Below are 15,437 nucleotides of genomic sequence, written 5' to 3' on the forward strand. Positions count from 1 at the left end.
TGAATGGAACATAATTCTATGGTACAAACCTCATTGACCAAATTCTATGGCTCTGAAAAACAGTGTTGGGGGTAACAACTGCATTTCTCATGGAATTTGCTATCTGCTTACACCACATCATCTGTAGGAGCTGTAGCTAGTGAACCTTATGATTGGCAAATTAGATTAGCTATTAAAACAAAACATAGCCTTAATGTCAGCTAAGAACCCACTGATGGTTACATAGCTTTACTTCAGTTTAGGTGGGCACCGCTGTTGCCAGATGAAATTCTCACTTGCTTCTATACAATACAACTGGATTAAGATGTGTGGACTGCTATACCCTGTAGTGCCCACACTGAGGCGTTATCAACCTTTTTTACTGGGAATATTTCCCTCAGTGTGATCTTGCTAGTCAGAGGTTTGGATAAAACATCTCTTTGTATCTAGTCTTGCAAGCCAGACGCAAAGTTTTGTAGGTGTACTTTGGTCCAAAATAAACCGCTGTCTTTCTAACATGCGCTGAAGGTGTGCCTTAAGTAGTGTGTGTGTGTGTGTGTGTGTGTGTGTGTGTGTGTGTGTGTGTGTGTGTGTGTGTGTGTGTGTGTGTGTGTGTGGGTGTGTGGGTGTGTGGGTGTGTGTGTGTGTGTGTGTGATGTAAATGCATGTGTTGAGTGTGTACATGTGTGTGCATAAATCTGAGTATGTCTATCTGTGTACCTGTCCTGTGTGCGTGTGTGTGTGTGCGCACGTGTGTGTGTGTATGTGTGCATGTGCAGGTGCGCGTGGATGTTTACAATGTGTGTGCATTTGAGTGTGGAAGCTCTTACTCTGTCAGAGGCATGGTAGTCATCCTGGACTAGGAGCTTCACGCCTTTCATGTTGATCTCAAGGATACAAGACGAAGGTGGGTTATACTGCACTGTCATCCTCCTATTGGTGGCAATCTGGTGACAATCAAAACAGCATCAGCATCCCGTGAAAAAAGCATTAGCTGAAACGTCAGGTTTAGATATTGAATTTATGTAAAAAAAAAAAAGCAAGAACAATCTTGTGCACCCTTATTCTATTAATTGGAATTTAGAACATGAACAGGGAAAGAAGAGGTCTTAACATTCTAGTGGCATCTCAGCTAGAAATGCACACTATATATACAAAAGTATGTGGACACCCCTTCAAATTAGTGGATTCAGCTATTTGAGCCACACCCATTGCTGACCGGTGTATAAAATCGAGCACACAAAAAGTCAATCTCCATAGACAAACATTGGCAGTAGAATGGCCTTACTGAAGAGCTCAGTGACTAGAGCTGCCCCGGTCAACTGTAAGTGCTGTTATTGTGAAGTGGGAACATCTAGGAGCAAACACGGCTCAGCCGCAAAGTGGTAGGCCACACAAGCTCACAGAACGGGACCGCTGAAGTAGCGTGTAAAAAGTGTCTGTCCTCTGGAAGCAACGCCAGACCAAGAACTGTTAGTCTGTGTCACGTTCTGACCATAGTTCTTGTGTGTTTTGCTTGTTTTAGTGTTGGTCAGGACGTGAGCTGGGTGGGCATTCTATGTTGTGTGTCTAGTTTGTCTGTTTCTATGTTTGGCCTATTTTGCCCCCCCACACCAAATGCGATCACGACATGCAGGTCGTAAAATATCAAAACAAACTCTGAACAAATGACATTAATTTGGGGACAGGTCGAAAAGCATTAAACATGTATGGTAATTTAGCTAGTTAGCTTGCACTTGCTAGCTAACGTTAATTTGTCCTATTAGCTAGCTTGCTGTTGCTAGCTAATTTGTCCTGGGATATAAACATTGAGTTGTTATTTTACCTGAAATGCACAAGGATCTCTACTCTGACAATTAATCCACACATAAAACGGCCAACCGAATCGTTTCTAGTCATCTCTCCTCCTTCCAGGCCTTTTCATCATTTAAATTATATGGCGATCGCATCTAAACTTTCATTGTATTACCATGACTACCGGCAAAAAAGTTTGTCTTTCTATCACCCACGTGGGTATAACCAATGAGGAGATGGCACGTGGGTATCTGCTTCTATAAAACAATGAGGAGATGGCACGTGGGTACCTGCTTCTATAAACCAATGAGGAGGTGGGAGAGGCAGGACTTGCAGCGCGATCTGCGTCAGAAATAGGAATGAATTCTATTTTAGCCCTTGGCGTTGCAGATGCTCGTTGGCGCACGCGAGCAGTGTGGGTGTAATAATTGAATAACATGGATTTCTAAATTTATTTTGCGACGCTCGCACACACGACGTGTCCGGTCTGGTCAGCATGTTAGAGACTTACAGAGAAAGAATCACAGCTGTAATTGCTGCACAAGGTGATTATAACATGTATTGACTCAGGGTGTGAATACCTATGTAACTCAGAGTTAAAGTAATTTAAATGTTGAAAGATAATGATGAAATAATTCCCACTCTGAAACCTTATAACTATGAAATTGACTAGAATCATAAAGTTATAATTAATGATGTGTGTAGTTTTAGTCAGAATTAGGGTAAAACAATATAACAATATGTCTCTACAGTATCTTAAACACAGACTGTCTGAGCAAGATTCGGTGCCGACCTTGGCTAGGGGCCACAGAGAGATTGGGGAAAGGACAGGGAGTGATTCTCACGGGCCCTAATCTTTGTCGGCTGGGTAGCAGGACAGTGTGTGCAGGACAGTGTGTGCGTAGGATACCTACTGTTTGTGTGCAAATGTATGTGCGTATGAATTCTGTTTGTGTGCAAGAGTATGTGCGTAAGGAGCTAGTATAAAATGAATGGTTTTGTACAACTAACCAGCGCTCTCGTGAATAAACATTTGACTATTGTAGACTGGGCCTCTGTCTGTTTTCATTCCAGTATCTTACAAATCCTGGTTAGCAGACTGAGTAGTTTAATCGAATTGGGTTATGAACCTGAGAACATAATTCTCATGACACTAAGATATCTTTGTACTCAATTTTCAATACATTTGCAAAAATGTAAAAAAACACGTTTTCATTTTGTAGGGTATTGTGTGTGGATGGATGAGAAAAATATATATTTGTTCAAGGCATAACACAATACAATGTGAAATAAGTCAAGGGGTATGAATACTTTCTGAAGGCAGTGTACAAACGAATGTGTAATGTGCATTTAAGAGGAAGATATGCATAGCTCACGTTAGCTAGCGTTAACTGTAGCCCATTTGGAATTTAGGGACAATACAGGGCAGGCACTTGGATAGTAGCTTGCTATTTAATCATAGGATGTAGCTAGCCAACTCATTTCAATCCGTAAAAATATATAACCAAAACCTGAATATGCAAGTTAGGTAGCTGGCTAACATTTGGGGGCTTCATCTGCTAACCTGAAACAACATGCCTGTTCTCCTAAAAGTTTATTGTGTATTTTCTAGGGCAAAAATAAATGAAGGATGGTACTTGTCTACTACAAATATAGCTATGATTCCGGCAGCAAATAGCAGAGGACATCTAAAGCCATTACATAATTTTTGGGAATATTCCAAGCTGTTTAAAGGCACAGTCAACTTCGTGTTTGTAAACTTCTGACCCACTGGAATTGATACAGTGAAATATAAGTGAAATAATCTCTCTGTAAACAATTGTTGGAAAAATGTCCTGTGTCATGCACAAAGTACATGTCCTAACCGACTTGCCAAAACTGTAAGTATTGCTATGAGACTTGTTTCTACACCTTGATTACACCACCAGCTGTGGTAAATTCAATTGATTGGACATGATTTGGAAAAGCACACACCTGTCTATATAAGATCCCACAGTTGACAGTACATGTCAGAGCAAAAACCAAACCATGAGGTCAAATGAATTGTCTGTAGAACTCTGAAACAGGATTGTGCCGAGGCACAGAAGGGTACCAGGTTTGAGGGACAGATGAACGGAGCAAAGTACAGGACCTCAGTCTGGGGTGAAGGTTCACCTTCCAATAGCACAACGACCCTAAGTACACAGCCAAGACAACGCAGGAGTGGCTTCGGGACTTGTCTCTGAATGTCCTTGAGTGGCCCAGCCAGAGCCTGGACTTGAACCTGGTCGAACATCTCTGGATAAACCTGAAAATAGCTGTGCAGCGACACTCCCAATCCAACCTGACAGATCTTGAGAGGATCTGCAGAGAAGAATGGGAGAAACTACCCAAATACAGGTGTGCCAAGCATGTAGCTCCATACCCAAGAATACACAAGGCTGTAATCGTTGCCGAAGGTGCTTCAACAAAGTACTTACTGATGTAAATGTGATATTTCATTTTTTCATTAACATTATATATATATATATATCTTTCACCTATTTTTGCTTTGTCATTATAGGTTATTGTGTGTAGATATTATTTTTTTTTATACATTTTAGAATAAGGCTGTAACGTAACAAAATGTGGAAAAAGTCAAGGGATCTGAATACTTTCCGAACGGACTGTACATATAATTATATTCCGGACTCTGACCTTGCTCGTTATAATATTTAGGTTTGGTTTTGTTAGGTATTACTGCACTCTTGGAGCTACGAACATAAGCATTGCGCTACACCCGCGATAACCTCTGCAAAATGTGTACGCTACCAATACAATTTATTTTGAAGTCCACAACTTCAAAACATTGTTCTCTCCTTAGCAAAGCTACCTTACTCGCTGTACTCATTACTGCACCCAAGAAACACCCACATCAAACCACACCCCCAAGATAACTCTTGTACGCCTTCCGCATTTCTTAATGACGAGGCCAAAAAAACGAGGCCAAATCACAAAGTGCAGTCGCCCTTTAAACACTGACATTAGCTTTAGGGAGCGATAATATAATGGCCAATAGTAGTTGCAATTGAGATCAATTGTTCCTGTGAACTTAGCGCATATTGGTGGTTTAACGAGAGATCGCCTCGTGTTGAGACAATGTTCAATGTTGGTTGTAATTGACCCACTATGGCTAAGAATCTCTTGAATCCTCTGACAATATAAAAGTGACATGATATGTATATATTTTTTAAGCCAGAAACAAACAAGTCCTCAAACCTCACCCAACAGACTCTGCCAGGGGTTTAGTAGAATCTTCAGACACAAACACATGACAGGCAAATCTCTGGTCAGCTGGGTGTTTTGTGATGAAGCCAAAGTACCTAAGGGGATACCATACAAGCCACACATGGGTAAAAAAATAAGATGAAAATACAGGGGTCAGAGGAGCGAAACCCCAGAGGGAACCAGGTTCCGGGAATAAAATTATTTTGAAATGTACACATGCAGATTTTACAATGGAAGGTACCCAGAGTGATTTTTCTTCTCCATTTCCTCCACTGCTTGCGCTATGACTCTCCCAAAAAGCACATTTTCATTTGAATACAGTGAGCATGACTGACAAAATTTCATCCAGCCCCAGGTACTTACTTGCTGTTCTTAGGGTGATAGCCACAGAAGGAAACATCCTTCAACTGGAAGAAGTGGCTGCACTGGTTACTCTGTGATGACAGACAGACACACATCTATATTATAAACTAGTGGTGGATTTGCGTACTTAAATTTTGGACGGACTTTCTTCATTTTGGGCTCAACATAAGTGCATCGTCTGGTACCATGGGGAGGGGGGGGGGGGTAACAATGGGAAACTGTGATGTCACAAGGCAATGCACACTACATATGAATGGAACATAATTCTATGGTACAAACCTCATTGACCAAATTCTATGGCTCTGAAAAACAGTGTTGGGGGTAACAACTGCATTTCTCATGGAATTTGCTATCTGCTTACACCACATCATCTGTAGGAGCTGTAGCTAGTGAACCTTATGATTGGCAAATTAGATTAGCTATTAAAACAAAACATAGCCTTAATGTCAGCTAAGAACCCACTGATGGTTACATAGCTTTACTTCAGTTTAGGTGGGCACCGCTGTTGCCAGATGAAATTCTCACTTGCTTCTATACAATACAACTGGATTAAGATGTGTGGACTGCTATACCCTGTAGTGCCCACACTGAGGCGTTATCAACCTTTTTTACTGGGAATATTTCCCTCAGTGTGATCTTGCTAGTCAGAGGTTTGGATAAAACATCTCTTTGTATCTAGTCTTGCAAGCCAGACGCAAAGTTTTGTAGGTGTACTTTGGTCCAAAATAAACCGCTGTCTTTCTAACATGCGCTGAAGGTGTGCCTTAAGTAGTGTGTGTGTGTGTGTGTGTGTGTGTGTGTGTGTGTGTGTGTGTGTGTGTGTGTGTGTGTGTGTGTGTGTGTGTGTGGGTGTGTGTGTGTGTGTGTGTGTGTGTGTGTGTGTGTGATGTAAATGCATGTGTTGAGTGTGTACATGTGTGTGCATAAATCTGAGTATGTCTATCTGTGTACCTGTCCTGTGTGCGTGTGTGTGTGTGCGCACGTGTGTGTGTGTATGTGTGCATGTGCAGGTGCGCGTGGATGTTTACAATGTGTGTGCATTTGAGTGTGGAAGCTCTTACTCTGTCAGAGGCATGGTAGTCATCCTGGACTAGGAGCTTCACGCCTTTCATGTTGATCTCAAGGATACAAGACGAAGGTGGGTTATACTGCACTGTCATCCTCCTATTGGTGGCAATCTGGTGACAATCAAAACAGCATCAGCATCCCGTGAAAAAAGCATTAGCTGAAACGTCAGGTTTAGATATTGAATTTATGTAAAAAAAAAAAAGCAAGAACAATCTTGTGCACCCTTATTCTATTAATTGGAATTTAGAACATGAACAGGGAAAGAAGAGGTCTTAACATTCTAGTGGCATCTCAGCTAGAAATGCACACTATATATACAAAAGTATGTGGACACCCCTTCAAATTAGTGGATTCAGCTATTTGAGCCACACCCATTGCTGACCGGTGTATAAAATCGAGCACACAAAAAGTCAATCTCCATAGACAAACATTGGCAGTAGAATGGCCTTACTGAAGAGCTCAGTGACTAGAGCTGCCCCGGTCAACTGTAAGTGCTGTTATTGTGAAGTGGGAACATCTAGGAGCAAACACGGCTCAGCCGCAAAGTGGTAGGCCACACAAGCTCACAGAACGGGACCGCTGAAGTAGCGTGTAAAAAGTGTCTGTCCTCTGGAAGCAACGCCAGACCAAGAACTGTTAGTCTGTGTCACGTTCTGACCATAGTTCTTGTGTGTTTTGCTTGTTTTAGTGTTGGTCAGGACGTGAGCTGGGTGGGCATTCTATGTTGTGTGTCTAGTTTGTCTGTTTCTATGTTTGGCCTATTTTGGTTCTCAATCAGAGGCAGATGTTTTGTGTTGTCTCTGATTGGGAATCATATATAGGTGGCTTGTTTTGTATTGGGGTTTGTGGGTGGTTGTTTCCTGTCTTTGTGTTTTCTCTGTACCAGATAGGGCTGCCGTCTGGAGCTTCATGAATGGGTTCCACCAATGCCAAGCATCAGCTGGAGTGGTGTGAAGCTCATCGCCATTATACTCTGGAGCAGTGGAAACGTGTTGGAGTGATGAATCACACTTCACCATCTGGCAGTCCGACAGACGAATCTGGGTTGGCGTATGCCAGGAGAACGCTACCTGCCCCAATGCATAGTGCCAACTGTAAAGTTTTGTGGAGGAGGAATAATGATCTGTGGCTGTTTTCATGGTTCAGGCTAGGCCCCACAGTTCCAGTGAAGGGAAATCTTAACGCTACAGCATACAATGACATTCTAGACAATTCTGTGCTTCCAACTTTGTGGCAACAGTTTGGAGAAGGCACTTTCCTGTTTCAGCATGACAATGCCCCTGTGCCCAAAGCAAGGTCCATACAGAAATGGTTTGTCGAGATCGGTGTGGAAGAACTTGACTGGCCTTCACAGAGCCCTGACTTCAACCTCATCGAACACAATTGGGAAGAATTGGAATGCCGACTACAAGCCAGGCCTTATCGCCCAACATCACTGCCTGACCTCACTAATGCCTAGTTAAATAAAGGTTAAATAAATAAAAATGAATATTGCTCGTGGCTGAATGGAAGCAAGTCCCCACAGCAATGTTCCAGCATCTAGTGGAAAGCCTTCCCAAAAGAGTGGAGGCTGTTATAGCAGCCAAGGGGGGACCAACTCCATATTAATGCCCATGATTTTGGAATGAGATGTTCGACGTACAGGTGCACACATACTTTGGGTCCTGTAGTGTAGCTTTTGAGCAATGGCCAATAACTCTTTTCAACCTGCCTCTGCCGCTGTCCTCTTTTCTTTTCCATTATGTTTTAATGATTTCCTGTCTTAACCTTTCTAATTTGTGATCTAAGATTATTCTGCTGTCAATGCTTGTGTGTGTGATACAGGGTTGGGGTCAATTCTGAAATGAGTTGCGAATTCCATTCTTAAATTTGAATTGAATTTGAATTGCCCACACCCCACAGGAAACAGACTATGAAATTGAATTCAAATAGCTTATTTACTCTACACATTACTACACAAATAAATACAAAATTGTAACCAATACTATGTACACTGCTCAAAAAAATAAAGGGAACACTTAAACAACACAATGTAACTCCAAGTCAATCACACTTCTGTGAAATCAAACTGTTCACTTAGGAAGCAACACTGATTGACAATAAATTTCACATGCTGTTGTGCAAATGGAATAGACAACAGGTGGAAATTATAGGCAATTAGCAAGACACCCCCATTAAAGGAGTGGTTCTGCAGGTGGTGACCACAGACCACTTCTCAGTTCCTATGCTTCCTGGCTGATGTTTTGGACACTTTTGAATGCTGGCGGTGCTTTCACACTAGCGGTAGCATGAGACGGAGTCTACAACCCACACAAGTGGCTCAGGTAGTGCAGCTCATCCAGGATGGCACATCAATGCGAGCTGTGGCAAGAAGGTTTGCTGTGTCTTTCAGCGTAGTGTCCAGAGCATGGAGGCGCTACCAGGAGACAGGCCAGTACATCAGTAGACGTGGAGGAGGCCGTAGGAGGGCAACAACCCAGCAGCAGGACCGCTACCTCCGCCTTTGTGCAAGGAGGAGCACTGCCAGAGCCCTGCAAAATGACCTCCAGCAGGCCACAAATGTGCATGTGTTTGCTCAAACGGTCAGAAACAGACTCCATGAGGTTCCGACATCCACAGTTGGGGGTTGTGTTTACAGCCCAACACCGTGCAGGACGTTTGGCATTTGCCAGAGAACACCAAGATTGGCAAATTCGCCACTGGCGCCCTGTGCTCTTCACAGATGAAAGCAGGTTCACACTGAGCACATGTGACAGACGTGACAGAGTCTGGAGATGCCGTGGAGAACGTTCTGCTGCCTGCAACATCCTCCAGCATGACCGGTTTGGCGGTGGGTCAGTCATGGTGTAGGGTGGCATTTCTTTGGGGGTCGCACAGCCCTCCATGTGCTCGCCAGAGGTAGCCTGACTGCCATTAGGTACCGAGATGAGATCCTCAGACCCCTTGCTGGTGCGGTTGGCCCTGGGTTCCTCCTAATGCAAGACAATGCTAGACCTCATGTGGCTGGAGTGTGTCAGCAGTTCCTGCAAGAGGAAGGCATTGATGCTATGGACTGGCCCGCCCGTTCCCCAGACCTGAATCCAATTGAGCACATCTGGGACATCATGTATCGCTCCATCCACCAACGCCACGTTGCACCAAAGACTGTCCAGGAGTTGGCGGATGCTTTATTCCAGGTCTGGGAGGAGATCCCTCAGGAGACCATCCGCCACCTCATCAGGAGCATTCCCAGGCGTTGTAGGGAGGTCATACAGGCACGTGGAGGCCACACACACTACTGAGCCTCATTTTGACTTGTTTTAAGGACATTACATCAAAGTTGGATCAGCCTGTAGTGTGGTTTTCCACTTTAATTTTGAGTGTGACTCCAAATCCAGATCTCCATGGGTTGATAAATTTGATTTCCATTGATCATTTTTGTGTGATTTTGTTGTCACCACATTCAACTATGTAAAGAAAAAAGTATTTAATAAGAATATTTCATTCATTCAGATCTAGGATGTGTTATTTTAGTGTTCCCTTTATTTTTTTGAGCAGTGTATAAGAATCAAACTATGTCGTTGAATCAAAGGAATGACACTCATATCTCATTTGAACGGCTTTGAATTAATTTACTTCCTTTAATTAAAATTAAATGATAATTTTTTTGCCTTAGGGATGTGTCCAATTCAAATTAGAATATTAAATGAATGCGTTGAATTAAATTCTGAATACCAACCCCAACCATGGTGTTATCCATACTATTTTCATAGAGAACATACTATAGTGTTTACCTCTCAACTTTCTACCCCATTATTTCCCATCTTCCTACTCAATCCATCTGTCTCTTCATCCATATCTGTCTCTTCCTCCTCCTCTCTCTCAGTTAATGATTATGGTTTTCATTGGTAATGTGCCAGTTGACATCTCTCTCATACTCTTTCTATCTTCTCACTCTTTCTACCCTCTCACTCTTTCTTTCACAAGCACACACACAGCACATCCCATACCTTCTGCATAGCTGCACACAGAACATCGTTGCCTTTGTGGTAGGGCACTTGGACTGAGCCCAGGAATTTCATGTGGTATCTGTCTACCCATTCACTGCTCTTCACTGTGGGAGAGAGAGATAGAGAAAGATACAAAATATAAACTCTAGATGCTCAGTACATTTAACGGTGCAATATGTAGAAATAGCTCTGCCATTTCCTGGTTTCTAATGACAAAAGCAAAATCTAACATAGAGAATAATTGTACCCTCAATAACTGTCATGGACCGCATAAAGATTTACCCTCACCTGTTTTCGTATATTGCAGCATAGTAACTAGTAACCACTTAACTATCCTCGAGGTAAGCAACATTCCATCCTTCACAATCCTGTAAATAATAATTCGACATCTGTAAGTATTCATATTCAAATCAAATAAAACTTAATTTGTCACATGCGCCAAATACAACAAGTGTAGACTTTATTGTGAAATGCTTACTAACAATCCCTTAACCAACAGTGCAGTTCAAAAAGAATTAAGAAAATATTTACCAAGTAGACTAAAATAAAAGTAACACAATAAGAGGCTATATACAGGGGGCACCGGTACCGAGTCAGTGTGTGCGGGTACAGGTTAGTTGAAGTAATTTCTACATGTAGATGGGTGTGAAGGGACTATGCATAGATAATAAACAGTGAGTAGCAGCAGCGTACAAAAGGGAGGAGGGTCAATGTAAATTGTCTGATGCCGATTTTATTGATTGTTCAGCAGTCTTATGGCTTGGGGGTAGACTTGGCGCTCCGGTACCGCTTGCTGTGCGGTAGCAGAGAAAACAGTCTATAACTTGGGTGTCTGGAGTTTCTGACAATTTTATGGGTTTTCCTCTGACACTGACTATTATATAGGTCCTGGATGGCAGGAAGCTTGGCCCCAATGATGTACTGGGCCGTTCGCACTACCCTCTGTAGCGCCTTATGGTCAGATGCCGAGCAGTTTCCATAGCAGGCAGTGATGCAACCAGTCAGGATGCTCTCGATGGTGCAGCTGTAGAAACTTTTGAGGATCTGGGGACCCATGCCAAATCTTTTCAGTCTCCTGAGGGGGAAAAAGTTTTGTCGTGCCCTCGTCACGACTGTCTTGATATGTTTGGACCACGATAGTTTGTTGGTGATGTGGACACCAAGGAACTTGAAACTCTCGAGCCGCTCCACTACAGTCCCATTGATGTTAATGGGGGCCTGTTCGGCCCTCCTTTTCCTGTAGTCCACGATCATCTCCTTTGTCTTGCTCACATTGAGGGAGAGGTTGTTGTCCTGTCACCACACTGCCAGTTCTCTGACCTCCTCCCTATAGGCCGTCTCCTCGTTGTCAGTGATCAGGCCTACCACTGTTGTGTTGTCAGCAAACTTAATGATAGTGTTGGAGTTGTGTTTGGCCACGCAGTCGTGGGTGAACCGGGAATACAGGAAGGGACTAAGTACATACCCCTGAGGGGCCCCAGTGTTAACCTGTTTGGGCTAGGGGGCAGCATTTTCACATTTGGATGAAAAGCGTGCCAAGAGTAAACTGCCTGCTACTCAGTCCCAGTTGCTAATATATGCATATTATTAGTAGATTTGGATAGAAAACACTGAAGTTTCTAAAACTGTTTGAATTATGTTTGTGAGTATAACAGAACTCACATGGCAGGCGAAAATCTGAGAAAAATCCAACCAGGAAGTGGGAAATCTCAGGTTTGTAGTTTTTCAACTCTTGGCCCATCGAATACACAGTGTCTATGTGGTCATATTGCACTTCCTAAGGCTTCCACTAGATGTCAACAGTCTTTCTGTGCTTCTACTGTGAAGTGGGGGCGAATGAGAGGGGATTGAATAAGGTCTCTCCCAGAGAGCCACGAGCTGACCATGCACGTTCACGTGAGAGCGAGCTCTGTTCCATTGCATTTCTGAAGACAAAGGAATTCTCCGGTTGGAACATTATTGAAGATTTAGGTTAAAAACATCCTAAAGATTGATTCTATACTTCCTTTGACATGTTTCTATGGACTGTAAAGGAAATTTTTGACTTTTCGTTTGCTCCTAGTGATTGCGCGTCATACATTTGGAATACTGGGCTAAACACGCTAACAAAAAGGAGATATTTGGACATAAATGATGAACTTCATCGAACAAATCAAACATGTATTGTGGAACTGGGATTGCTGGGAGTGCATTCTGATGAAGATCATCAAAAGGTAAGTGAATATTTATAATGCTATTTCTGACTTATGTTGACTCCAACATGGCGGATATCTTTGTGGGTTGTGTTGGTCTCTGAGCGCCGTACTCAGATTGTTGCATGGTTTGCTTTTTCCGTAATTTTTTTAAAAATCTGACACAGCGGTTGCATTAAGGAGAAGTATATCTTTAATTCTGTGAATAACACTTGTATCTTTTATCAATGTTTATTATGAGTATTTCTGTAAATAGATGTGGCTCTGTGCAAATTCACACAATGTTTTGGAGGCAAAGCCAAATGTAAACTGAGATTTTTGGATATAAATATGAACTTGATCGAACAAAACATACATGTATTGTGTAACATGTTGTCCCGGGAGTGTCATCTGATGACGAATATCAAAGGTTATTGATTCATTTTATCTCTATTTCTGCTTTTTGTAACTCCTCTCTTTGGTTGGAAAATCACTGTATGCTTTCTGTGACTAGTTGCAGACCTAACATAATGATATGTTCTGCTTTCACCGAAAAGCTATTTTTGAAGTCGGACACTGTGGTTGGATTAACGCGAATTGTGTCTTTAAAATGGTGTCTAATACTTGTATGTTTGAGAAATTTGAATTATGAGATTTCTGTTGATTGAATTTGGCGCCCTGCAATTTCACTGGCTGTTGGCAAGGGGTGGAACCCCATTCCTAGACAGGTTAAAGATCAGCATGGCAGACATGTTGTTGCCTACTCTTACCACCTGGGGGCGGCCTGTCAGGAAGTCCAGGATCCAGTTGCAGAGGGGGGTGTTTAGTCCCAGAGTCCTTAGCTTAGTGATGAGCTTCGTGGGCACTATGGTGTTGAACGCTGAGCTGTAGTCAATGAACGGCATTCTCACATAAGTGATCCTTTTGTCCAGGTGAGAAAGGGCAGTGTGGAGTGCGATTGAGATTGCCTCATCTGTGGATCTGTTGGGGCAGTATGTGAATTGGAGTGGGTCTAGGGTGTCCGGGAGGATGCTGTTGATTTGAGCCATGACCAGCATTTTAATGCACTTCATGGCTACCGGCGGTAATCATTTAGGCAGGTTACCTTTGCTTCCTTGGGCACAGGTAGGTCTGTGGGGTCTGCTTGAAACATGTAGGTATTACATGCGGTCAGGGAGAGGTTGAAAATGTCAGTGAAGACAGTTGACGGTTGGTCCGCACATGCTTTGAGTACACGTCCTGATCATCTGTCTGGCCCAGCGGCTTTGCGAATGTTGACCTGTTTAAAGGTTTTGTAATTCCTTGTTAATGTGTGTTCATGTACTTCTCATTATTACACCATTTATTGCTTTAATGATGTTAAAAAAGATAGCTAGATAAAACGGGATTAGCCGACCCCATTGAAATGTATGGTGTTTAGCTTGGCAGTTAGCTAGCCCCACTGCTATTAATGTTTCTCTCTTTAATTGTCATGCTAACTAATTAGCATGGATGTGTGTGTACGCAAATGTATATCTGTGTATATCTGTGTTAGTATACTCACCTGTGTCCTACCTGTTTAGTCTATTTTGGTTCACCCTGGATGTTCACCTCCATGTAAAATGCCCTATCTACAAAGGACTATTGTAGCCTTTATCTATCTTGTGAGACCTATAAATCCTTATTCTCTCCAAACATGTTATGTGTTACTGTTTAGCTTTGATACATCCAATTCTACATGTATCTATATATACACTACCAGTCCACCTACTCAGTCAAGGGTTTTTCTTTATTTGTACTATTTTCTACATTGTAGAAAAATAGTGAAGACACCAGAACTATGAAATAACACATATGGATTCATGTAGTAAACCAAAAAGTGTTTAACAAATCAAAATATGTTTTATATTCGAGATTCTTCAAATAGACACCCTTTGCCACGATGATAGCTCTGCACACTCTTGACATTCTCTCAACCAGCTTCATGATGTAGTCACTTGAAATGCATTTCAATTAACAGGTGTGCCGCCTTAAAAGTTAATTTGTGGAATTTCTTTCCTTCTTAATGCATTTCAGCCAATCAGTTGTGTTGTGACAAGGTAGGGGAGGTATACAGAAGATAGCCCTATTTGGTAAAAGTTGAAGTCCATGTTATGGCAAGAACAGCTCAAATAAGCAAAGAGAAACGACAGTCCATCATTTCTTTTTGACATGAAGTTCAGTCAATGCAGAAAATTTCAATAACTTTAAAGTGCAATCGCAAAAACCATCAAGCGCTGTGATGAAACTGGCTCTCATGAGGACCACCACAGGAATGGAAGACCCATAGTTACCAGGATAAGTTAATTAGAGTTACCAGCCTCAGAAATTGCAGCCCAAATTGCAGCCTAAATGCTTCACAGAGTTCAAGTGACAGACACATCTCAACATCAACTGTTCAGAGGAGACTGTGAATCAGGCCTTCGTGTTCGAATTGCTGCAAAGAAACCACTACTAAAGTACACCAACATGAAGAAGAGACTTGCTTGGGCCAAGAAACACGAGCAATGGAGATTAGACCAGTGGAAATTTGTCCTTTGTTCTGATGAGTCCAAATTGGATAATTTTGGTTCCAACCGCCATGTCTTTGTTAGACGCGATGTGGGTGAACGGATGATCTCCGCATGTGTATTTCCCACCGTAAAGCATTGAGGAGAAGGTGTGATTGTGTGGGGGTGCTTTGCTGGTGACACTGTCTGTGGTTTACTTAGAATTCAAGGCATACTTAACCAGCATGGCTACCACAGCATTCTGCAGCGATACGCCATCCCATCTGCTTTGGGCTTAGTGGGACTATCATTTGTTTTTC

At 42.4% G+C, this 15,437-nt stretch overlaps 1 protein-coding gene across 1 annotated transcript in view; it reads right to left on the reverse strand.

Moving 5' to 3' along the window:
• LOC129834113 (C-Jun-amino-terminal kinase-interacting protein 1-like) overlaps positions 1 to 15,437 on the reverse strand; it is an 88,645-nt gene that overhangs the window by 9,964 nt on the left and 63,244 nt on the right. Inside the window, exons 8-11 of the mRNA XM_055898864.1 lie at positions 10,440 to 10,543; positions 6,444 to 6,560; positions 5,383 to 5,453; positions 5,016 to 5,114 (exon numbers count right to left, since the gene is read on the reverse strand). Coding sequence (XP_055754839.1) covers positions 5,016 to 5,114; positions 5,383 to 5,453; positions 6,444 to 6,560; positions 10,440 to 10,543 — 391 coding nt within the window. The remainder of the gene's footprint in view (positions 1 to 5,015; positions 5,115 to 5,382; positions 5,454 to 6,443; positions 6,561 to 10,439; positions 10,544 to 15,437) is intronic.

Source organism: Salvelinus fontinalis, chromosome 35, assembly GCF_029448725.1.
Source record: "Salvelinus fontinalis isolate EN_2023a chromosome 35, ASM2944872v1, whole genome shotgun sequence".
Lineage (NCBI taxonomy): Eukaryota > Metazoa > Chordata > Actinopteri > Salmoniformes > Salmonidae > Salvelinus > Salvelinus fontinalis.